The sequence below is a fragment of the Perognathus longimembris genome, chromosome 20 (genome assembly GCF_023159225.1).
Source record: "Perognathus longimembris pacificus isolate PPM17 chromosome 20, ASM2315922v1, whole genome shotgun sequence".
In the NCBI taxonomy this organism is placed as follows: domain Eukaryota; kingdom Metazoa; phylum Chordata; class Mammalia; order Rodentia; family Heteromyidae; genus Perognathus; species Perognathus longimembris.
This window is the reverse complement of record NC_063180.1, coordinates 21,383,589-21,407,043: the sequence shown is the minus strand read 5'-3', so window position 1 is coordinate 21,407,043 and position 23,455 is coordinate 21,383,589. Positions and strand designations below refer to the sequence as shown.

Below are 23,455 nucleotides of genomic sequence, written 5' to 3'. Positions count from 1 at the left end.
CCCAGCAGGAGCTCACTGCTTTTTGACCACTGCTCACCTTTGACATTTCCTTAGAAATGCTCAACACCTCCACTCATTTCACAACTCACATCCTAGGTCAAGTCCTGGTAGCCCCACTTGTCATTGGTAGGACCCGGCAATATCTGGGCCAGAGGTGCCCCCTGCTGGATGTTCAGAGCTTGTGCTCCAGTAGGGCATTCATTTCTGCTTTGTGGGTTAAAAACAATTCTTTTTTAGAATTAGCTTTCTTGTTTATTTGAGATGGGGATCCATGTAGTATCCCAAAATGACCTTGAGCTCATTGCAGTCCTCTTTTTTTTTTTTCTTTTCTTTCTTTTTTTTTTTTTTTTGCCAGTCCTGGGGCTTGGACTCAAGGCCTGAGCACTGTCCCTGGCTTCTTTTTGCTCAAGGCTAGCGCTCTGCCATTTGAGCCACAATGCCACTTCTGGCTTTTTTCTATATATGTGGTGCTGAGGAATTGAACCCAGGGCTTTCATGCATGCAAGGTGAGCACTCTATCGCTAAGCCATATTCCCAGCCCATTGTTCCTCTTAACTCAGCTTTTCAAGTGCTAAGATTACAGACTTGCTCTACACAACCAGCTCAGATCAGCCCCATTTCGGGCATGGCCAGAGGCTACTGTATGGGACATCACTGCATTCAATGGCTAATTGAAATCAAGTTGGCATATTTTATCTTAACAAACATCAGTATCATGTATCATTCCCTAAAAACGCCCAGGCTCTGAGTTCAAGCCCCAGTTCAAGCCCTGACAAAAACAAAAAGAGTAGCAATGGAAGCCAGGAGCCTGTGGCTCATACCTATAATCCCAGGTATCCAAAGTCTGAGGTTAGGCTTATAGTTCAGGCCAGTCTAGGCAAAAAGTTTGCAACAACCAACAGGTTGTGGGGTACATGCCACCTATCCTTCTAGTATATTGGAGATTCTAAGTTGGAGGATCAAGGTCTGAAATTAGCTTCAGGCAAAGAGCACAGGACTGATGGCTTGAGGGAGCTCACGGGATAAGAGCTGGGTGATAGGCACCCCACAGGGATGCTGAACAGGAGTACCTAACAACTGTGTGGCAGAATGCCTGGGAATGGAAGGAAGAGTAGAAGCTGTGTTGGGGCCTGCAGGGAACTCACCTCCACTGGGTCGGTGGGAAGTGCCCTGTGCCCAAGGGAGAGGCTGCACAGTGGTATCTGGCAAGGGTCCCAAGGTCCCTCCCAACGGCCTTCCCATCATGCCTTGTATCCTCTGTCGCCGCAGATGTTGGCTGATGATGCTGAGGCAGGTGCTGAGGATGAGAAGGAAGTGGAGGAGCTGAAGAAGCAAGGCATCAACCCCCTGCCCAAGCCTCCTCCGGGTGTGGGCCTCTTGCCTACACCCCCTCGGCCCCCTGGCCCCCCAGCCCCGAACTCTCCTAATGGCAGGCCCATGCAAGGAGGCCCCCCGCCTCCGCCTCCACCCCCTCCACCGCCCCCAGGGCCTCCCCAGATGCCCATGCCCGTGCACGAGCCACTGTCACCCCAGCAGCTGCAGCAGCAGCAGGACATGTACAACAAGAAGATCCCCTCCTTGTTTGAGATTGTTGTGCGGCCCACAGGACAGCTGGCCGAGAAGCTAGGTGTGAGGTGAGTGCCCATTCCCTGTCAGGCCATAGGCTGGCTCCTGTTGGAGCCCCTTGCTGGGGACTGTGGCCTGGGCTCCATGCCAAGGTGGCTCACTGTCTCTCCCCAGCAGCTAGTTCACGGGTGCCAATTTCCTCCTTTAGGTTCCCAGGACCTGGTGGACCCCAAGGGCCTATGGGTCCTGGACCCAACATGGGACCCCCAGGTCCCATGGGGGCCCCCATGCACCCTGACATGCATCCCGACATGCATCCTGACATGCACCCTGACATGCACCCCGACATGCACCCTGATATGCCAATGGGTCCTGGCATGAACCCTGGCCCACCCATGGGCCCTGGTGGCCCCCCGATGATGCCCTATGGTCCTGGAGACTCCCCACACTCTGGAATGATGCCTCCCATCCCACCGGCCCAGAACTTCTACGAGAATTTCTACCCACCGCAGGAAGGCATGGAGATGGAGCCGGGCCTCCTTGGGGATGCAGGTATGTGGCCTCCACCTGGGGTGTCTGCCTGGAGACTGTTTCCTGTCTGTCCCATGGAATGGCCCAGTGTTCTTGTGGTGTGGGTTTGCTAATGTGCCTAGAACATGACCCCATCAGAAGTAAGCCACACGCCCCAGAGTTGCCCTCACACGACACGACAAGGGGCCTGAGGATGGGCATGCTTCGGCCTGAGGCCCAGGGAGACCGCCTTGGGAAAGGAGATAGCCTTGGAAAGGGGGAGATGTACTCCTGGCCTACGCTGCAGTCCTCCCCTGGATGCTGTGTGGGAGGGAGGTTTGTTCTCCCAGCGTGGACCTGATATAAGTGATCAGGTCTTCATCCTGGCCATGTTAGAATAAGATAGTACTAGGCAGTATGGTGTGGGGAGGGTGGGGACAGGGCAGTTGGGGCAGAATGGAAGAGGCCTTGGGCACGTGGACACAGCACGGCAGGCCGAGGCTGCGCTGGTCACCTGGCGGCCATGTGCTGCAGAGCAAGGAGACGGCAAAGGTTAGCACTCACAGCACAGCCTGCCACCACGGCGCCCACTGCCTTCTTGCTGTGTAGGTTCAGGATGGAGGAGAGGGTAGTGAGGAAGCTTCAAGGCTGCCTGCTGTGAGATGAGGAGTGGGCTTGGACACTGCCTTAGGACCCATGTAACCTTATGTGTGCTAGGGAGGTGGGGCGTGCCAGGCCTGCTAGAGTCAGTGTGTAAAGCAAGGCGCACCTGTTGGTCAGCCGCGTAGAAACTTTGAAGGTGTAGTTGAGGTGGTGGGTCTGTGGGCTGGAGATGAGCAGGAAGCCCCCTTAGGTCCTTGGCTTGTGGCTGGTGTTTGGGGCGACAAGTAAGGCTTCAGGGTAGAGAGAAGGCAGGCTGCCAGGAGCTAGGTGCTGGCCTGCCTGGTCCCAGGTGCCATGGGAAGGCTAAGAAGGAGGAGTTCAAAGTCAGTCTTCCTGACCACAGGAGAAATAGCCCAGGATGGCCCCAGGCTCATGATCCTATCTCAGCCTCCCCGGAGCTTCCACACCGGCACAGTGGTTTTCTTTCTTAATCATCACAGCGCAGCAACAAAGCTAATGTTCATCCCAGATCACTAGGACAGGTCCCATCTGTGGGGGAGTAAAAGCTGCCTGGGTCTGGCCCTAGAGGACCTGCTGTTCTCTGCCTGTCTTCAGAGCCTTTGCTAGTGTCTCAGAACACGCTATGTCTACTCCACCCCATCGGGAGCACTTACCTAATGCTCTCCAAGCAGGAAGGGCCCCTGCCATCCCTGCAGGCACCCAAGCTGGGGGAGGCAGAAGGGACAGAGGAGGGACAGGCCTGGCATCCTTGCCCATTAGCATTGGGGCTGTATTGGTCCATGGAGGGTAGGGGTAGAGTTGGCATGTGAGGCCCTTCCCCACACAAACCCTGGTTCTTCCCTGCCACAGAGGACTACGGGCACTACGAAGAGCTGCCGGGGCAGCCTGGGGAGCCCCTCTTCCCTGAGCACCCTCTGGAGCCTGACAGCTTCTCTGAGGGAGGGCCCTTGGGCCGGCCGAAGCCGGGCGCTGGTGTCCCCGACTTCTTGCCCTCGGCCCAGAGGGCTCTGTACCTGAGGATCCAGCAGAAGCAGCAGGAGGAGGAGGAGAGAGCAAGGAGGCTGGCTGAGAGCAGCAAGCAGGACCGGGAGAATGAGGAAGGCATGTGCCTGGGCGGGGGTGCGGCTGGGCCCCGACTCTGCAGGGAGAGGTCAGGGTGGGCAGCTGCATGTCCCCAAGAGAGGACAGGGTCAGGACTGCCAGCTGGACTGACCTGGCCCTGAAGGGGAGCGGTGGGTGGGGGCACTGTCCACATACATGCCGCTCCTTCCCCTCAGAGGTGCCTTGGGAGGGGAGGAGGAGGAGAGGCCAGTGAAGTCAGCCAGGGGAGTTGGAATCACAGGCGCCAAGGGCTAGGCCTGGCCACATCTGCCTCAGGGAGAAATGATGGGCTTGAACATGAAGGAGACGGAGCCAGCCGGCCTTCGGGAAGATGGAGGGAGGCGGCCGTGGTCAGGGCTCTGCTCAGATTCTGTGTGCATCAGGGTCAGCACCTCTACTGGCCTGGCTCACTGTAAGGAATTTGAGCCTCCAGAACAAGTTGCCCAGGACCAGGCTGAGCAGCCTGGAGGGCGAGAGGGCCACAGAGCCCTGGGCTGGAGCAGAGTCCTAGCTCACTGCGTTCTACCCCAATGGAATGGCACCATGCTTGTTTCCTCATCTGTCCAGGGGGCATATGGATGCCATGGCCCCCCGGGGGAGGGGGTACATAAGCACGACACACCGCTTAGAAAATGCTGGCACGGGAGGAAAGCCCCACAGAATTGTGCTCAGTGTCAACCTCTGTGCCCTCAGCAGCCCCAGGAAAGGGGCCTGGGTAGGTACAGCCGAAAGCTGAGGGCCGAGCAGGTGCTCCCTCCCCCAGGGCCTGTGGGGTCCCAGTCTAGTGGCAGATGGGAGCCACTCACCTGCTCTTCTGCTCTTTCTTAGGAGACACTGGCAACTGGTACTCAAGTGATGAGGACGAGGGTGGGAGCAGTGTTACATCCATCCTCAAGACCCTCAGGCAGCAGACGTCCAGTCGGACCCAGGCCTCTGTTGGGGAGCTGAGCAGCAGTGGGCTGGGAGACCCCCGCCTCCAAAAGGGACACTCCACAGGAGGCCGGCTGGCTGACCCCCGCCTCAGCCGGGACCCCAGGCTCACCCGCCACACCGAAGCTGCTGGTGGCTCTGGCCCTGGGGACACGGCACCCTCTGACCCTCGACTTGCTCGCTCCCTCCCAGCCTCCAAGCCTGAAGGCAGCCTCCACGCCAGCCCTGCAGGCCCCAGCAGCTCCAAGGGGTCTGCAGCGCCCCCTGCGGAAGAGGAGGAGGGGGAGCGGGCCCTGCGGGAGAAGGCGGTCAGCATCCCCCTGGACCCTCTCCCAGGGCACCCACTGCGGGACCCACGGTCACAGCTGCAGCAGTTCAGCCACATCAAGAAGGATGTGACCCTGAGCAAGCCCAGCTTTGCCCGCACTGTGCTCTGGAACCCTGAGGACCTGATCCCCCTGCCCATCCCCAAGCAGGACGTGCCCCCTGTGCCTGCCGCCCTGCAGTCCATGCCCGCCCTGGACCCCAGGCTGCACCGCTCCAGTCCTGCGGGGCCCCCCAACACCCGGCAGCGCCAAGGGGCTCCCTCAGACCCCAGCGCCTCGGGCTCTAACCTGCCTGACTTTGAGCTGCTGTCGCGGATCCTCAAGACTGTCAACGTCAACACCCCCGGCGCAGGCGACAAGCCCAGTGATCCCAGGGTGCGCAAGGCCCCCACTGACCCACGGCTGCAGAAGCCAATAGACTCTGCTGCTGCAGCCCGCGTGGCCAAGCCCTGCGCCCCAGAAACCTCGCCCCCCACAGGGAGCCCCAGCCGGGAGTCATCCCCCCCAGCCACTGCGCCCTACGACCCCCGCGTGCTGGCGGCTGGTGGCTTAGGCCAGGGCAGCGGGAGTGGGCAGAGCAGCGTGCTGAGCGGCATCAGCCTGTACGACCCCAGGACTCCCAACACGGGGGGCAAAGCCTCAGAGCCCACCGTGGAGGCAGGCGCCCAGCCCAAGGGCCCCGAGGGCAACGGCAAGAATTCAGCCTCCAAAACCAAGGAGCCCCCATTCGTGCGCAAGTCCGCGCTGGAGCAGCCTGATGCGGGGAAGCCTGGGGCGGACCCGGGCGCTGCGGCCACGGACAGGTACAACAGCTACAACCGGCCGAGGCCCAAGGCTGCCGCGGCCTCCGCCACCGCCACTGGCACCCCACCACCAGAGGGGGCCTCACCCCAACCTGGAGTGCACAACCTGCCTGTGCCCACCCTGTTTGGGACCGTGAAGCCAGCCCCCAAGTCCGGCTCAGGGAGCCCCTTCGCTGGCAACAGCCCATCCCGTGAGGGTGAGCCAGATGCGGGGTCCCTGAAAGATGTCTTCAAAGGCTTTGACCCCACTGCCTCCCCCTTTTGCCAGTAGTGTTAAGGGGGGCCGTGCCCCCTCCCCCCACTCCACCCCTTCCGGGGTGAGACTTAAGGGCAGTAAGCAGAGCTAGGGGATCCTGGATGTTCTTTTCTTTTTCCTCCTCTTTTTGTTTCCTCTTAAGTAGTCCTTTCTTTGAGACATAAATTGTACATGACACCTCCGTTCTGATCCGCGCCGTGGGCTCCTGGGAGCCTGCTGCACCCCAGCTGTGGCTGCTGCAGGGGCTCCCGGGCTCCTGTGCTGCTGGACAAGGAAAAGTGGAGCCCACGTGCCCGTCCTGTTTGTTCAGTGTGAAGCCAGTGTCACCTCAGGAGAGGAAGAGCCCTGGAGGTGCCCAGGCCTGGCCCACTCCGCACATGAATTCACGCCTGGGTCTCCATGCCCTCTGTCCGGTTCGTCCTGAAAGCACCACCCACCAGCACACTTGGGATGGAGGGACAGATGGACCTGGGTGCATCTGCCCCAGAAGGAAGCCCCTCAGAGTGCGCTTTCTGTCAGTATTACCCGTCCTGGCCCACCCCACATGCTGTGCTCCCCAGAAGCCTCAGCAGTGCTGGTCCCAGCCCCATCCCTGGAGACAGCTCAAGGATCCGCAGCGCCGCCGCCCGCCTCCGGAGCTGTAGCCCTGGGCACCCGTGGGGGGGTGCGCTTCGTCTCCCCCTCCCAAGCCTACAAGGCACAGTGTTGGATTTGTGGACATTTCCAGAAGGGCCCTGAGGAAGGGAAGAACGTGGCTGGGTCTGGAGGGGACCCCATGGCAGTGGGGAGACACCAGCCAAGCCTGAGCAGGGAAGAGAAGTTTGCAGGAGCCTCCCCTCAGCTCTCCCTACTTGAGGCTTCCGGGCGGTTCTGCCTTGGCCCCTTCTTCATGCCGCTGTCCCTCCATCCCACTGCCTCGCCCAGGGTCCCTGGCTCTTCCTTGCTAATGATGAGATCTGGTCACCCAGCCGAAGGTTCCTCTCCTGCCACCTCATGAGTAAATGCAAAAGGGCAAAGCAATGAATTTGGGCTTACAGGTGGGGTGGGGGAGCCTGGTACCTGGCGGGGCCAATAGCCCCGTGGGGTTGGTTTGGTTTGTCTTTTGTTGTTTTGATTTTTTTTTTAAAGCAATCATTAATGAGATTTGTCTTCAGCCACTAGTGTTGGCCGTGAACACTAGGGCCGCGGTGTGTGTAGGTAAGTGGCCGTACACAACGTGGCAGTGTTTCGGTGTTTCCCCCTCCCCTTTTACTTTTTTTTTGTAAAAAAAAATTAAATGCTTTTTAAAAACCGTAATCTGTGGATGAAATAGAAGCTGGAGCCTTCTTCTTGGAGCCTTCAGCCTAAGCACCTCATGGGACTAGGAACCCTGATTCCTGTTTGCCACCAGGCAGTGCTTTTAAAGAAATTGCTCTCTAACCAGGATTGTAACGAGTGTAAATACTATTTCCAAGTTGAAAGTTGATGGTGCAAATATGTATATAATGTACTGTATTTTTACAATGATCGCCGCATGACTACCTAGCCCCTTTTGTACTCCGCATCTGTCTTCCAGAAACTCACCTGCCTCCTCTCCTGTGGTCTCTTAATCCGATAATTGTATTACTGCCAATAAAGGATGCAGTTATTTTAAAGCCTGCCAACTCTAGTGTCTGTGCTGCCCATACCTCCCCTGGTCCAAGAACAAAGCAGAGGAAGGTGGGATGGGCACTGGTAAAACCTGTGGACTCCTTACCTGAAGAAAATCAGAAGTGGGTCTGTAGTACAAGTGGTAGAACACCAATCTTGAGTGGACAAAAGCTAAGGGACAGTGCCAAGAAAGAAACATCTTGGCTGGGAATGTGGTTTAGTGGTAGAGTGCTTGCCTAGCATGCATGAAGCCCTGGGTTCAATTCCTCAGTACCACACACAGAGAAAGCTGCAAGTGGTGCTGTGGCTTAAGTGGTAGAGCATTATCCTTGAGCAAAAGAAGCTCAGGGACAGTGCCCAGGCCCTGAGTCCAAGCCCCAGGACTGGGAAAAAAACAAAAAACCAACCAAAAACATCCTTTCTGGTATTCAGTGAAATATATATATATTCAGTTTAATATATATATATATATATATTTCACTAGCATAAACCTTTGGGTTTTTTTTGTTTTTGTTTTTGTTTTGGCCAGTTCTGGGGCCTGAACTCAGGGCCTGAGCACTGTCCCTGAGCTTCTTTTTGCTTCAGGCTAGCACTCTACCACTTGAGCCACAGCGCTACTTCTGGCCTTTTCTATATATGTGGTGCTGAGGAATCGAACCCAGGGCTTCATGTATATGAGCAAGTACTCTTGCCACTAGGCCATATCCCCAGCCCCAGCATAAACCTTTTTTTTTTGTTTTTTTTGGCCAGTCCTGGGCCTTGGACTCAGGGCCTGAGCACTGTCCCTGGCTTCTTCTTGCTCAAGGCTAGCACTCTGCCACTTGAGCCACAGCGCCACTTCTGGCCGTTTTCTGTATATGTGGTGCTGGGGAATCGAACCCAGGGCCTCAAGTATACAAAGCAAGCACTCTAGCCACTAGGCCATATCCCCAGCCCCCCATAAACCTTTTAAATAGCCAATAATGTGAAAAATGTGTCTCGAATACTTTCAGTTCACACTAAAGCCCATTGATAAGCATAAGAATGTCATACCGTTAAATTTATTTCTAGCTGCCCACTCCATACAGGGCTTGAACTCAGGGCCTTACGCGTATTTGCCTTGTTTGCTTGGTCGGTGCTCTCCCACTTGAGCTATGCCTCCAGATTTGTAGGTTTTGTTCTCATTTTTCTGCTAGTTAATTAGAAATAACATTCTCCTAGACTTTTCTGCCTGGGCTGGATTCAAATTATGGTCCTCAGACCAAAATAGGTTTTTGTTTTATTTTTGTTTTGCCAGTTCTCAGGGCCTAGGCACTGTCCCTGAGTTTTGTTCAAGGCTAGTGCTCTACCACGTGAGCCACAGCACCACTTGTGGCATTTTCTGTGTATGTGGTACTGAGGAATCGAGCCCAGGGCTTCATGAATAGTAGGCAAGCATTCTACCGCTAGGCCATATTCCCAGCCAATATACACTGGGTAGTGTTCAAAATAAAGCTGGGGCCCGGGTGCCAGTGACTCATGCCTGTAATCCCAGGTACTCAGGAGGTTGAGATTTTAGGATTGCGATAAGAAGCCAGCCCAGGTAGGAAAGGCCGTGAAACTCATCTCCAATTAGCCACCAGAAAACCGGAAGAGGACTGTAGTTCAAAGTGGTCGAGTGCAGTGTCCAGGGCCTGAGTTCAAGCCCCTTGACCGACACCCCCCAAAAATTGTGGGGAGAAAAACTGTCAAAGGGGTCTTATATCTGTATGCACAGAAGACTGAACAGGAATACAAGAAAGTAGTACTAGTAAGCTCGCCTTGGCGAGACTTTCTAGTCTCCACTACGTTTTGAAATGTTCTACACTAATAATCTGGAGTTTTCTGGCCGTTGGAAGCAGTTATTTTATAAACTACAAATTCCAGGAGACATCGCGCCACGGGTTTCTGAAGACTAAACTTTCCCGGACGCAATGATCTCTGGGATTCGTAGTCTAGCTATAAGAGCCAGGTACGACGCACACTACCGGCATAGATGACAAAGGTGGGAATCATTGCCATTTTGACCAATGGGCAGTGTCTGTCGGGTGTGAGTGACGGAGATCTCCACCAATAGAAGATTCGCGCCGCCTGAGTGACGTGACCTGTAGCCTACGATTGGCCCTTGGGGCGGGACAGCGCGCAGCGGCCCGTAGTGCGAACCATGGGAGGCGGCTGGTGGTGGGTTCGGGCTGCCCGCCTTGCTCGACTCTGCTTCCGGGGATCGCTGCTGCCACCTCAGCGGCCCCGGAGCGGGGGTGCCCGGGGGTCCTTCGCCCCCGGCCACGGCCCCCGCGCCGGGGCCTCGCCACCCCCCGTATCTGAACTGGACCGCGCAGACGCTTGGCTCCTCCGGAAGGCGCATGAGACAGGTCTGTGGAAGGACCGGGGTCGCCAGGAGGTGGCGAGTGGGCTGCGGGGAGGCCTGACGGCGGCCGCGGACGAGCAAGCACTCCGGTCGCGCCACCTCCGAGCGGGTCCGGGGCTCGGCCGGGACGTGGAAACGCTGGAACGCTGGTTGCAAGGGCGCGGGCTGTCCGCCTGGGGCGCGCGGGCTTGCGGGGAGGAGGTTGGTCTGGATTAATGGGCTGAGGGTGGGTGGCTGGATGGGGTTGCTTCCTGTCTGGATGTGGAGGGCTCCGGGGGCCGCGGAGAGTGAGGGAGTCACTCGTGAGAAGGGGACGGAGGCGACCGCTGCACGGGGCGAGCGGTTCCCTGCAACTGATGGGCAGGCTCCTGATTGGAGAAGGGCACAGCCAATAGATCGAGAGCTGCCAGCTGATTGGAGGGGGAGGCGTCGCGGCCTGGAGCGGATTGGTTTACCGCTGGTGTGGGGAGCAGCTGTTGGCACCACTTGGGCCTTGAGCGAGGGGAGATGTGGATCCAGGGGAAACCCCCACCACTGCTGGGAGAGGCTGGCCTTTGAAGGAAGATGAAGGAGAGGGGCTGCAGAGAAACGTGGGTAGGGGAAATTTGTCCCGGAGCCCCAGGGAGGAAATCTCCTGTCTTCAGACCTCAGGTATTCACCTCGGGGTCTCTTGTCCACCAGGTTCTGTAAATACCACTCCCGCCCCCCCCCCCCATGCTTGAACTTGACCTGGGTGCTGTTCCTTAGCCTCACCTAAGGCTGGCGTCCTACCACTTGAGCCACCCCTCCACTGGCTTTTTGTTAGTTAATTGGCGATGAATCTCACAGACTTTTCTACCTGGGCTGGCTTTGAACCTCATTCCTCAGATCTCAGCCTTCTAAATGGTTAGGATTGCAGGCGTGAGCCACGAGGGCCTGGCTGCAAAGACCATCTTAAATCTTTGATATTGCAGAATTTGGGGGAAGAGGGGACCAAGTGAGGGCAAGAGAAGATTTCAAGGTGGGGCTGCAGGGGTCTTCCTGAGAGAGGTTCAGCTCGGGAGGGGGCAGTCTCTCGACTGGATGGGATGGAGGGGGGCTTGGATGATCTGGGCGGAGGTCGGGGAGAGTCCTGGAGCAGATCGGGTTTGGCCTGACTACAGTCCGTTCTTCGTCCTGCAGCCTTTCTCTCCTGGTTCCGCAATGGCCTTCTGGCCTCGGGGATCGGGGTCATCTCCTTCATGCAGAGTGACATGGGCCGGGAAGCAGCCTACGGTGAGTGCAGACCTGCTGTGGTGTCCGCCCCATGGAAGAACGAGTGCTGGGAAGTGGGGAGACCTGCCTCCAGCAATTATGTAGGCTGAATTCCCCTCTGGTCTTCCCCCACTCCCCTCGTGGCCACTGGTCCCAGAGGAGGGGGTGACTCAGACATGGCTTTGAGACTCCTCAGTCCATCTTCTCAAACACGGGATCCCAGCCCCCGACATGGCCCTGCCCTCCGCCCTCAGTCTTGTCCTGGCTCTCTCAACCCCAAAGTTCCCGATCCCTGATTCCTTCGAATGCCACTGTCCTTGGCCCTGAACTTCAGCTCCTCTGACCCTTGGATTTGCTTCTTCCCCCCTTGCACCCACTGACTGTACCCCCTTTCTCCCTCTAGGATTTTTCCTGCTGGGTGGCCTGTGCGTGGTGTGGGGCAGCGCCTCCTACGCCGTGGGCCTGGCTTCCCTGCGGGGCCCCATGCAGTTGACGCTGGGGGGCGCGGCCGCGGGCATGGCGGCCGTGCTGGCGGCCAGTCTGCTCTGGGCTTGTGCGGTGGGCCTCTACATGGGCCAGCTTGAGCTAGACGTGGAGCTGGTGCCGGAGGACGAGGGGACGAGCACCACCGAAGGCCGAGATGAAGCCGGCCGGCCGCCACCCGAATAAGCCGCAGGGTGGGGGCTGGCTGGGCGCTGGCTGCCCAGGCCGGAGCACAGGGACATTAAAACCTGAGCCCTCGCCTGCCTGGTTGTCGTGGTGCTTCCTGGGAGAGGATGAGGAGGTGGGGGGACGACGACTACCTGGATGCAGACAGGGACCCAGACACCCACGAGGGGAGCAGGTGTTTAATTCTCCAGGCCAGAAGCGAGCCTGGCCTAGGATGGGGTAGGTGCGGCCCTCGAGGTCCGTTCCTCAGTCTCCCTTCCGCGGCACCCGCGCCCCTGCCGGCCCGGGGTAGGGTAGGCTAAGGGAGGGATAGAAGGCTTCGGGGAGCGCGGGGCCCGGGGCCAGCCTCTGCAGGTGTGGGTACACGAGGCCCAGCTCGGCAGGGCCATAGCGGATGGCCCCGATGGCCCCCGGCGTGCACAGGAAGCCGGCATGGAGGAGGGCGGGTGCGGGGTCCCCGGCAGGCGCCAGGCCCCATGGCCGAATCGGGTCGAGCTTCGGAGCCCCCGCGCGGATGACGGATGTGAACTCGGGCCGTGGAGGGGCCGCAGGCTCCTCCTCCGCGCTGTCCTCGGAGCCCCGCCTTTCCCTGGGGCCCGGCTCCACTTTGATGCATTTGCCCCGGTCCTGAGGGGCCTCGTTCTTGGCGGAGGCGGCCCCCTTCCCGTCTGCCGGAGGGTCCCCTTCTGCAAGAGGAGGGCTCTGAAGGGCTGCGCGCCCGGCCCGCTGCCTCCACACTGCAGCCCCAGTCCCGGGGGTCGCAGGGCTGGGGGGCGGGGCGGGGTAGGCCTACCTGGAGGCTCTGACTCCGGGCTGGGCGCGTCCTCACAGGCCGGAAGCTGGAAGGCATCCAGAGGTGTCTGGCCGCCTTCAGCTTGGCTGAGGACAGGAGAGTGGGCTGGGGCTAGGGGTGCTGGTCTCAGCAGACCCTGGACTCCCCCACCACTGTTTTCCTTCCCCCACTATACATGCAGACCCCCCACCAGCAGGTGCAGTGTGTGTGCTGGTTACCAGACCTACAAACTCCAAGCTGATTCTGAAGAAGGCAGCTTGGGGTCCTGGGCACCTCCAGCTCTTCCCTGCCTGCCAGGGACCCTGCTCTGCCTCTGTCTGGCAAGCAACTCTACATCACTCCCCAGGCCTCTGGTCTTTTTCCCCCCAATCCTGCAATGGAGCTGAGAGTCTGTGCCTGATAGCTAGGCAAGTGTTCTGCTGCTCAAACCCCAGCCCAGCCCTTTTGTGTGTATTCTGCTTTTCAACCTGGGCTAGCCTCAAATTCCTCCTGCCTCCCGCTCTCCAGTGCTGGGATTACAGGCAGGCTCCACCATGCCAGGCTTTTGTCTAGTCTCTTCATGTTTGCAGATCCTTCCCTGAAGGGCCCTGGCTCCAGGATCCTTGAGGTGCAGTTGGCGGCCCAGGGGTGCTCACCTGAGCACATGGCTGACCCAGAGCACATGGTGCTCCCCTGGGCTCTTCCCGTTGCCAGCCACGGTGGCCACAGACTGCAGCCACACAAAGCCCCCAGCTCGCTGCAGCCAGCGGTAGTAACCAGTCACCACCTGCCCCTTGTCCAGCACTGGGCCCACCCAGGGGCGAGCAGAGACCAGAGGGACAGGGTGAGGGTGACATGGGAAAGGTGGGGGGAGAGACAGGTGGAGAGGAAAAGAAGGGGGAGCAGAGGGAGGGGGGTAGATGGAAGGGAAAGGGGAGAAAGACAAAAAGGTAGAGGAGACAGAAACCCAGCATCAGAGACATCCAGGCCTCCTGGGTTCACAGGGTGTCAGGAAAGACCCCACAGTCCCTTCTCTGCCCCCCCCCCCCGAGCCACTGCCCAACCCCTGGGACCCCTGGAGCTGTAGGAACACCAGGGTCATCTGTGGTCGGCCCTGGGAGACGGGAACAGGAGACTGGGGGGAGGGAGGGACATGGTCCACAGGGTGGTTGGTGGGGGGGTGGGGCAGAGGTGGCTCACGGTCCAGGTGGCTTTGGCGAATCCTGGTTGCATCCTGTCCATGAACAAACTGGTAACAGCTGCGGCCCACCAGCTCGGAGGGGCCCAGGTCCATGTGGTCGCTCACCCTAGGGATGCCAGGGAGGAGGGGGGAGGTGCTGGGGAGCACAGTCACCCAGGACCCAGGCCCTTGCTCCGCAGTGCCCTAGGCCCCAGTTTTACTCTCTATAAAATGGACATAATACTTCCATTCTGGCAGTGCTGGGAGTGGAACCTGCACTGGCACTTCCCAGCGCTCAAGCCCCCAGGCCCTCCTGTGCTGTGGTTATTTTCCAAATAGGGCGTTGCATTTATGCCCAGGTCACCTTAAGCTACAATCCTGTTATGATTTCCTAGTGGTTGCCATTACATGCACAGACCTCTACGCCCAGCTTTATTGGTGGAGATGAGGTGTTCCCCTGGGTTAGCCTCCACCCTGTATCCTGGCAGGCAGGAAGGAATCACTGCCTGGAAACGATTTCATCCTTTAGCCTTGCCCTGAGCGTTGCAGAAGGGAAGAATGCTCTGGGAAGCCTGGCAGCTTCTCCTCCCCCTCCAAGGTCTCCTCCAGGCCGGACCTTCCTGTCCTCCCCGCCACCCTCGCCCCTCCGCGGGCCCCTGAGGATGCCCACCCAGCCCGGGCAATCCTAGCCCCCTACCTGCTCTCACAGGCGAGGATGGTGAGACCCAGGCTGAGGCGGAAGACCACCATGTGTCCGTGGAGAGGCAGCTCAGCCAGCGGGGCCGGGGGCAGCGCGTGGCCCAGAGCCACCAGGCCCAAGGCCCGGGCACGCAGTCGCCCAGTCACATGGATGACCTGCGGGGGCCGGGGTGGTGGGCGAGGTTGGGAAGGAATTGGGAGGAACCGAGTGGTGGGCGTGGTTATGGGGAAACAAAGGCAGGGCCGGGTGGTAGGTGTGGTTATGGATGTGGGGCGGGACCATCGGGCAGTGGGCGTGGTAGTGGGACCTTCAGGTGCTGGGTGTGGCCACGGGTATATGGGCGGAACCACAGGGCTGTGGGCGTGGTCACGGGCGTGTGGCCGACCATCCTGGGCGTGGTTACAGGCGCGGGGCGGTACCATCGCGCAGCGGGCGTGGCCATGGGCCCGCGGGCATGCCCGGCCTGCTGGGCGGGGCCATGGAGGACTCCTGGTCACCTTTGCCACTCACAGGCCCTGGGGCTTGGGGCTGTGTGGCCAGTTCCCTGACATGTTCTCCGCCCCTCCTCTCCCCGGCCCTGCGGGGGTTCGATCTCCCCGGGGAGGCAGGGCTCACACTCACCTTGTATCCCGAGGCCTTCACGTGCAGGCCCCGCTTGGTGAGCGTGGACTTCATGCGCACGAAGAAGGAGCGCTCCTGCGCGCGGGCGGGAGGGCGTGCCTCGGCAGGGCGGGGCTCTGGGCAGAGTGATGGACGCTGTGGTGTCCCCGCCCGCAGAGCTGGGCTCCATCTGAAGACTACTAGGGGACACTCCCATCCCCTCCCCATGCCACCCTCCCGCCACCCAAAGCCGAATGGCCCAACCCCCGCTCCGGCCAGGCCTCTGGGAAGCCGCCCCTCACTCTCCTGTGTCTGGGCCCTGCTCGCCTGGTCACTGGACCAGGCCAGTGGTCCTCCACCCCCAGGACTGAACCCTAGGAGGCGGAGGCTCCTTCCCAGACCGGGCCCTGGCACAGAGCGGGTGCATGTGGAACTGTGACACTAACGCCACGTTATCGAGAACGTTCTGTAAGCTCCAGGACATGGGAGTCTCCTAGAAATCACACGACTGACCCCCACGTAAAGTCCAGACCCCAGCAAGCCCCCACGTTTCGACAGCCAAGCTTGTGAGCATTGCTGACAGAAGGCTCAGGTGTCTGGGGTGTCAAAGAACCCCAGCACTGGAGAATCCTGTTCACAGAGTTGGCCTCAGGCCCCTGCATTTCGGAGCTCAAAGGCCGTCCAGGTGAGAGTCTCCAGCGCCCCCAATTCCACCATGGGAGTGGAAGTTTCTACTGAAGCACAAACCTGGGCCGTGTCCAGCTCAAACTTTCAACAGCGTGTGACCTAGGACAACTAACTTAACCTCTCTGGGCTGTGCCTCATTTTCTGTTTAAATGGAGAAGATGGCTCCCGGTCCATGGCGGTTTCCATGCCCCCAGCCCACCTGCCTCATTATCTCCCGAGGCCACACCCACCGCCATCGAGCAGCCGGAGGGGGTCTCTCCAAATCCCAGATCGTGGGGAGCCCGGCCATTCAACTCTCTCCGCATGGATTTAGACCCGGATTTGCTTTTACAAAGATTTGCTTTTCTCCGAGGAATGGGGCTCTGACCTGTCTACCCTCAGGCCTCACTCCTTGGGGTGTCCGGGAGTTACCGATCTCGGGCCCTTCGGCCAGCGAGGAGGCGGAGGAGGAGGCCGAGGAGGAGGAGGCGGAAGGTGGGGTGGGCGGCGCGGGGGTCTGGGCCTGCAGCCCCAGCTGCTCCAGCACCTCCGAGTGGTCCCCGGGGTGGATGTAGTCGAAAACGCTGCTGCCCGTCAGCTCCACCTGCCGGTGGCGGAGGGAAAGGCAGGACCGGTGAGTCCCGCCAACCCCTGGTGCACTTCATACCAGACTCGGGCTTTTAATAAAAATACCCTTAGGGGCTGGGAAGGTGGCCTAGGGGTAGAGTGCTCGCCTAGCATTCATGAAGCCCTGGGTTCGATTCCTCAGCACCATATACACAGAAAAGGCCAGAAGTGGTGCTGTGGCTCAAGTGGTAGAGTGCTAGTCTTGAGTAAAACAAAGCTCAGGGACAGTGCTCAGGCCCTGAATTCAAGCCCCAGGATTGGCAAAGAAAAAGGGTGGGGGCCTGTTTCCAACCCAAATCCTGAAAAAAAATCAAACCCTTAAGTTAGACACAGTAAAGTCTCTCAAATCCGGGGGTGGGGGGTCTTCTCCACTTCCCTTAGCCCAGCCCCCACCCCCTCCCCAGTGATCTGGACTGCAGCCCCTCTCCAGGTTACATATCGTCCCTGCTCTGCTCAGAGACACTCCCTGGCTCCCCTGCCTCTGCACGCCCACCCTGCCCTCGCATATCCCCTTCACTCAAGCTCCCCCACCATGCTTTCCTTGCCTCTACCCTTCTTTCAGCTCAAATGTTCTCAGAGCTGCTCACAAATACTGAATTTCCCAATTGTCAAAATGTGGAAATGATAAAGTGATTTTCATTTGCTCTGCTCAAATGGACCTTTTACACACTTTGGGAACCCACTGGCCCTGTCTTTGTTCTCCCCCATGCTAGAATGGTGAAGTCAACAGGAATCAGTGAGGGTGGTGGCCGGCTCGGGGTCGGGGATCCTTACCTGTGAGAGTCCCAGGTATATGGAGACTGTTTCTGAGATGTAGAGGAATTTTCCATCCTGGTTCAAGGCAAACACGAAGCCATCCAAGGACTGGAGTCGTGAGAAAGCAGCCAACCAGTGGGAAAACGGGCTCTGAAATTGGGGCTCTGCCTGCAGCAGGCTGATCTGGGGCTGCTAGGCTTCGGTGGCTCATGGAAAAGGGCAAGCGCCAGGGCAGAAGAGGCAGGACAAGCATGCGGTGCAGGGCCAGGCTGTTCCCGGTGGCCAGCAGGGGGCAGCAAGGAGCCACGGACCAAGCTGTTCCTGGACTTGTGGCCACAAGGAGCAGCAAGAAGCAATAGGCAGGGCTGTTCCCGCTTCTGGCCACCAGGAGCCAGCAAGGAATGATGGCTCAAGCTTTTCTTGGGCACAGCCACGAGGTGGCAACAAAGAGCAAGGAAAGGGTGGTTCTCCCTTGTGTCCACAAGGAGTCAGCTGTTCCCCAGCATGACCACCAGATGGCAGCTAAGAGCAGCAGGCTGGCGTTCTCGGAAGCAGCCATTAGGGGTCAGCAAGGAGCAGTGTCGGGGCAGAGCCTCACCTGCAGGATGTGCGCCCCCAGATGCTGTTCAAAGACCTCGGATACAAGCGCCCTGGCGCTCCGCCGGCCTGGGGCTGGGGACAGAGGGAAGGATGGGGCCATGGCCTGCTTCTAGCCCGCACAGACCCTTCCCGCCCTCCCAGGCATAGTCTATAAAGAGCTTTGTGTTTTTAGTGCTACTGGGATTCAAACTCATGGCCTCCTGCTTGCTGACGGCTCTGGCACTTGGATCAATCTTCCTTCCCTGCCCCTGGCCTTCAGCCATTGTGGTCACCAGAAACTCTGGGGCTGTGTGGAGCAGGGGTGAGGCCGGGAGGACTGAAGGGCTGAGACCCAGCGACGGGCAGGATCCTGCGTCCCTGCACTGATTGGCCACACAGAAGCCACCTGGACACCTCTGGTTCCCAGGTCCTGTGTGGGTGACCCCCACGGCCGGCCTGCCCTTGTGGGTCCTCTCCGGGCGAGGACAAACGACACGCAGCCCCAGAACGGCTCCCACCGACAGCCAGGGTGGGGATCTGGAGGACGGCAGCACAAAGCCAACCAGGCAGGGACGCCCACAGGACTCCGTTGCCCACGAGCAAGGGAAAAGCTGTCCTGGAGGCCTGATTCACACAGTGGAATGCCAGCTAAGCACGTAAGTTCAGTTTAAGCCTCAGTGCCAGGAAAGACAAAGCAACAAAAAGCACAGGGGACCAATGACAGACACAGTGCCCCCCCTTTAGTCAGGACTTGGGGTTCTAGACCTTGTGCTGGGGGTCAGCAGAGAACTCGGGGTCTTGGTGCCCCCTGACCCCTAGGTGAAACCCAGAAGCCCTGGAGCGGCAGGTGTGGGGTGCCTGAGCTCAGAGATCAGGAGGGACCTTCTCCTCCCTGAGCCTCAGTTTCTCTTTCTGCACTTGGAGGCGTCCCTCAGGACGCTGAGCTAGGACTGTGGCTAACAGCCCCAACCATGTTCCAATGCCCCAGGTCCTCCCAGCCTCAAACCTGGGACCCCGCCTCCCACTGGCGGATCCTGGAACAATAACTGTGGGGGGGGGGCAGGCGGCTCCCTCCCCCCCAGACGCACTCACGCAGCCGTGACAGACTGGAACAATGCGGCCCGCTAATTGTGGCAATTTTGCCTGTCATTTCTGCTAATTCCTTCATTTTCCCTCTCACGGGAGCAGCCTGGGTCAGACCAATCGGCTGCAATTAACAGCATGAATGGGGTGCACATGGGAATGGGGTGCGGCGGGGTAGGGACCCCCGGCCTCAGCCTCCCACTGGACCTCACAGATCCCTTCTCAGTGGGCAAGGGCAGTCCCCATGGCACCCCAGAGCCCCCCACGACGGGCGTCGGCCACTCCCTCCGGGTCCACCCCAGCTTGGGACCCGGCCAGGTCTCCAGGCTGCCCCAGGGCCTTCGCATTTGAGCCTGGACATGCACATGAGGAGACCCGAGGAAGCGCTGCTGGAGGCGCAGGGAGGAGGTGGGAGGGGAACTGGGAGTCAGGGGAGGAGGGTGCGAAGACAGGCCCTGGGGTCTTGAGGACCAGGGCCTTTCCCGGCTGTGCAGCGGGAACTCCCGCCCCAGGCTGCAGGGCCTGGAGTGGGCCTGCTGCGTCAGTGTGGTGAACTTGGTCGGTTTTAGGGTGGGGAACCACGCAGGGCGAGTGGAGGCCCCAGACCGCGCTCTCTGGTGGGGGGCCCAGCCTGCTCTTGTGGGGGGGCCCCTCTCCACGTGGGAGCCCACACCGCGCCCTCCCCTCCCGACCCCTGTGCCACCCTGGGGTCGCCGGGCACGGGCACTGGGCTGGGCCTCGCCTGGAAGCCCCGCCACCCTCCAGGTACTGGGGTCCCCCGCCCCGTGGCGCGGGACAATGGAGCTCCCCGCACACACGCACACGTGTTGTTGCAGTAATGACAGTAATCAGCGCAGCCGCCAGTCAATCCCCTAATTACCACCATCGCTGGATTTAAATTTAAATGGTGATTTATTGCCGCCTAATCAATGCTATCCCCCCCCCCCCGCCTCCTGGACGGGGCAGGGGGGAGCTGGGGCCCCTCCAGCCCCCTGAGGACACCCCATTCCCCCCCCCCCGGTGGCTGCGGCCTGGGGTCACCCCAACACCAGGCCTGGCGTGAACCAGAAACTGCCTTCAGCACAGTGGGCAATGAAGACGGGGGTGGGGGGGTGGGGGGAGAGGGAGGGGGAGAGGGGGGGCACCCCGCTTCCTACACAGCCGGTGCGCACGGTCACATGGCGGAGATCACATTCCCTCCCTCCCTCCCTCCCTCCCTCCCTCCCTTCCTTCCTTCCTTCCTTCCTTCCCTCCTTCCCGCGCCAGCCCCGGGTCGGAGGCTGGCGTTCCACCTCGCGCCACAGCGCCGCTTCCTTTTGGGGTTGGAGGTTAATGGGAGGAGAGGAAGAGTCTCGCAGACTTTGCTGCCCAGGCCGGCTTCGATCTCAGCTCTCGGCCCCCGAGGAGCTGGGGTTAGGGCCGTGCGCGCCGCCCGCGGCTGCGTCTCGCCCGTGGCCCCGCGGCCTCTCCAGGGCGGGGGCGTGAGTTGGTTCCCGGCCGGGCCCAGCGCGCGGGGCGGCGGACGACCGCGGGGGCCGGGGAGGGAGGACGGAGAGGGACGGCGGCCCGCACCCGCCCGGCCCGACGCCCCGGCGTCGCCAACTTCTGGTGAAGTCACCCCGACTTCTCCGGCGCCCCGCACGGACGGGACCCCCCCCCGGCGCGCACTCACCGAGGCCGGCGGGCGGCCCCACGGCCCGCAGCCCCCAGGGCGGCGCCCCGAGGGCGGCGAAGCGGCGCAGGCGAAGGAAGCTGACGCTGAGGCGCACGACCGACGCCTTGTCCAGCTGGCCGGAGATGGCGCCGGGCAGCGGCAGCAGCCGGGCCAGCTCGAAGAACTCCAGGTTCTCCTTCCCGCGCCGGGAGCGCGCCGCGTTGCGGGACTTCTCCTTGCGCTGCGCCTGCAGGCTGGGCGGGCGGCGCGGAGGAGGCGTCACCGGCGGGGCGCGCGGGAATCCAGGCCGGCCTCCGAGGGCCGGGGCGCCGCGAGGAAGGGGTGCAGGGGCTGGAGCGGGGGGGGGGGCTGGGGCAGGGGTAACTCCTCGTCCCGGGTCTGGGAACACCAGACACTGGGTGTGGAGGGTGGGGGAAAGGGGTGACGCCGAGCGCCGGACCAATTACCCGGGGCGGGGCCACAGGTGAGGGGCGGGGTCACAGGTGGGGAGGCGTGGCCACAGGTGGAGAGGCGTGGCCACAGGTGGAGGGGCGGGACCACAGGTGGAGGGCGTGTCTCGCAAGGCGGGCGGGGCGGGGCCTGAGCGGGAGCGGGGCCGGGCTCACCAGGGTCCGGGCGGGGCCTTGACCATCAGCCCGGGCAGAAAGTCCCAGGGGACGCCGGCGCCGCCGCCTCCCCCGCACTTGACCTCGCCGCCGCCGCCGCTCCCAGGGAAGGGGGTCGCCATGTCCGCGGGGCTGGGGGCGTTGGGGTTCAGGCGGGTTCGGAGACTTGCGTCTCCTGCCGTGAGAGTCCGAGGCGGCTGTCAGGGTTCTAGAGGGGCGAGGTGGGGAGAGAACCTTCCAGGGAAACTGAGGTCCGGGCGCGGGGCTGGGTTGGTGGGTGCCTCAGTTTCCCTCTCCTCGAGGCTCGGGTGCGGAAGCAGGCGTTGGGCCCCGGGGCTGGCGCTCCGGGTGAGGGTGAGGACGTGCCCCGCCGTCGCCTCCCCCGCGCCGCCCGCCAGCGCGCCCGCCTCCCCCGCGCCGGGCCGGCTCCCGCATACCAATGGGCGCACGCGGCGCGCATACGGATCGGACCGGCCCGCGCTGCGTGCCGAGCATGCCCAAGCCCGGCTGGGGCGCGCGATGCACCGGGCCCGGGCGCGCCCAGCCCTCGGCCCCGGGAGTCCGACCCCCAGCGTCCCATGCCCCGAATCGCTGGTGCCCCTACTTCCCAAGCTGGGGTCGGGAGGTGGGAAGGGGGAACAGGACGGGGATCCCCCAGGTCCCACCCAGAGAGCACCCCAGGCTCTCGGGGTGGTGCCAAATCTCTGCCATGGAAACTTCCTCCGTGAAGCCCTCAGCGTGGGCCCCCGCTGCAGCCGGAGGGTACCCAGGGTGGCCCTGACACTTGGGGCCCAGGTGTCCGCGTTTCCTGGTCCCCTGGGCCCAGAGGCGCGCTCGCCTGAATCTCCTCTCTCCCAGGACTAGGCGTCCGGGGCGCCCCTGCCCCAGGACCCAGGCTGTCCCCAAGCGTCCCCGGCCAGGTGTCCAAGTGTCCAGACTCCGACGTGTATGTTCCCCGGCCCTCAGTCTCCCCAGGACCCAAACGGTTACGTACCCCTTTCCCGGCCCTGGCTGCCGGCGCCCGGAAACCCTGACCCGGGAACATCAGGGCACCAACCGTCTATCCCGGGGGGACCCAGGAGTCCCCGCCTTCCCTTCTTGCCAAACATCCTCGCGTCCCCTTCCCGCAGACCCTCCAACCTGGTTACCTGGCGGCGGCGCGGGCTCGGGGCGCGGCGTGGGGCCGGCCAGGAGGCGCCGAGGGGCCGCTCCATAGACCCTGGGGCGAGCGGGGCGCGCGGCTGGAGCGCCCGGCTCTGGGCGCCCTCGGCGGCCTCCGGACTTGGAGACCTCGGACAGCGCCAGCGGCGGGGCGGGGCCTGCAGGAGCCCCGCCCCCGCCCCGCCCCCCGCGCTCGCCAGCCTCGCCCAGCTGCGCGGCGTGGGGAGGCCCACGTGGTGTGGGCTGTCTGAGCCCCCTCAACATTAGAGGACAGAGCCAGCAGCTCAGAGTCCTGGCACCCACTGCACACTCAGCACCCCAGTTACCCCCTTCCAAAGGGAGAGCACTCAGATGTCCCTGCCTTCTATTCCAGGGGAGAATTTTGGGGGTGTCAGAGCACCTCCCGCAAAGCTGGGGCAGCTGGGGTGGCACCCCAGGCTTTACCCTTGCCTCCAGGCCAGGACGTGGCGTCTTTTTTCCCCAGGTCTCGGGGAGCCTGCAGAGACCAGCGCCCTGGGGTCCTGACCCTAGGATCTGTTTCAGGGACTGGGACCCCAACTTCCAGAGGCTTCACATATCATACATGTGCACAGCTGGGCCTTCCTCCTTGGACTCCGGGTCCTCCATCTCCCCGCAGCCCCACCTGCACTCCCGCCCCCCTCAACCCCCGCCCCGACATGTTCTGTGGCTGCCTGGCCTGCAGATGTGCGCCCCTAGGAGACTCCAAATGGGGGAACAAAAATAGGATGGAGGTCTGGAGGAGGAGGCAGGATTCCCAGAGAGCAAGGGCACCATCTCGAGAGAGGTAGAGAAACTGAGTCACACAGTTTTGCTGGCTCAGGAGCATAGCAGCTGTAACAGGAAGTGTTTATTTTCCATAGCTACGTGTGGGCTCTCCTCTCTGTCTCTCTGTCTTGGCTGTACTGGGATTTGAACTTAGGGTCTTGCTACTTAGGTGTTTTACTACTTGAGCCACATTACCCAGCCCTTTCACATTAGTTTCTTTTTTTTTTTAATTTTTCTTTTTTTGCCAGTCCTG

The 23,455-nt window shown here is 61.0% G+C and overlaps 3 protein-coding genes across 10 annotated transcripts in view; 2 read left to right on the top strand and 1 right to left on the bottom strand.

The window, feature by feature from the left end:
- Positions 1-7,755, top strand: part of Zc3h4 (zinc finger CCCH-type containing 4) — a 33,006-nt gene extending 25,251 nt beyond the window's left edge. For 7 of the 8 annotated variants that reach the window (XM_048368865.1, XM_048368864.1, XM_048368867.1 and 4 more), the window contains 4 exons: positions 1,270-1,634; positions 1,775-2,118; positions 3,550-3,801; positions 4,630-7,755. In XM_048368865.1, coding sequence (XP_048224822.1) covers positions 1,270-1,634; positions 1,775-2,118; positions 3,550-3,801; positions 4,630-6,131 — 2,463 coding nt within the window. In that variant the 3' untranslated portion in view covers positions 6,132-7,755. The remainder of the gene's footprint in view (positions 1-1,269; positions 1,635-1,774; positions 2,119-3,549; positions 3,802-4,629) is intronic. The other variant, XM_048368871.1, reaches the window with a different exon arrangement.
- A 2,117-nt stretch (positions 7,756-9,872) lies between these two features.
- Tmem160 (transmembrane protein 160) lies at positions 9,873-12,086 on the top strand. Its single transcript, XM_048368875.1, has 3 exons — positions 9,873-10,114; positions 11,272-11,364; positions 11,747-12,086. Exons 1-3 carry the CDS (start codon positions 9,907-9,909, stop codon positions 12,010-12,012), a joined length of 567 nt encoding a protein of 188 aa, XP_048224832.1. The 5' UTR covers positions 9,873-9,906; the 3' UTR covers positions 12,013-12,086.
- A 95-nt stretch (positions 12,087-12,181) lies between these two features.
- On the bottom strand, positions 12,182-21,377 carry Npas1 (neuronal PAS domain protein 1). Its single transcript, XM_048368874.1, has 11 exons — positions 21,256-21,377; positions 20,648-20,883; positions 17,912-17,985; positions 17,332-17,421; positions 16,363-16,534; positions 15,286-15,401; positions 14,662-14,819; positions 13,985-14,091; positions 13,441-13,588; positions 12,806-12,891; positions 12,182-12,698 (listed from the first exon to the last, which is right to left on the bottom strand). Exons 1-11 carry the CDS (start codon positions 21,375-21,377, stop codon positions 12,259-12,261), a joined length of 1,749 nt encoding a protein of 582 aa, XP_048224831.1. The 3' UTR covers positions 12,182-12,258.
- Positions 21,378-23,455: the final 2,078 nt, after the last annotated feature.

Coding starts and splice junctions, on each gene's coding strand:
- Tmem160 (XM_048368875.1), top strand. CDS start 9,907: ATGGGAGGCGGCTGGTGGTGGGTTCGGGCTGCCCGCCTTGCTCGACTC. Junction 10,115..11,271: donor CCGGAAGGCGCATGAGACAG/GTCTGTGGAAGG, acceptor TTCGTCCTGCAG/CCTTTCTCTCCTGGTTCCGC. Junction 11,365..11,746: donor GGGCCGGGAAGCAGCCTACG/GTGAGTGCAGAC, acceptor TTCTCCCTCTAG/GATTTTTCCTGCTGGGTGGC.
- Npas1 (XM_048368874.1), bottom strand. CDS start 21,377: ATGGCGACCCCCTTCCCTGGGAGCGGCGGCGGCGGCGAGGTCAAGTGC. Junction 15,402..16,362: donor GGCCGAAGGGCCCGAGATCG/GTAACTCCCGGA, acceptor CACTCTGCCCAG/AGCCCCGCCCTGCCGAGGCA. Junction 12,699..12,805: donor CCCGGAGTCAGAGCCTCCAG/GTAGGCCTACCC, acceptor CTCCTCTTGCAG/AAGGGGACCCTCCGGCAGAC.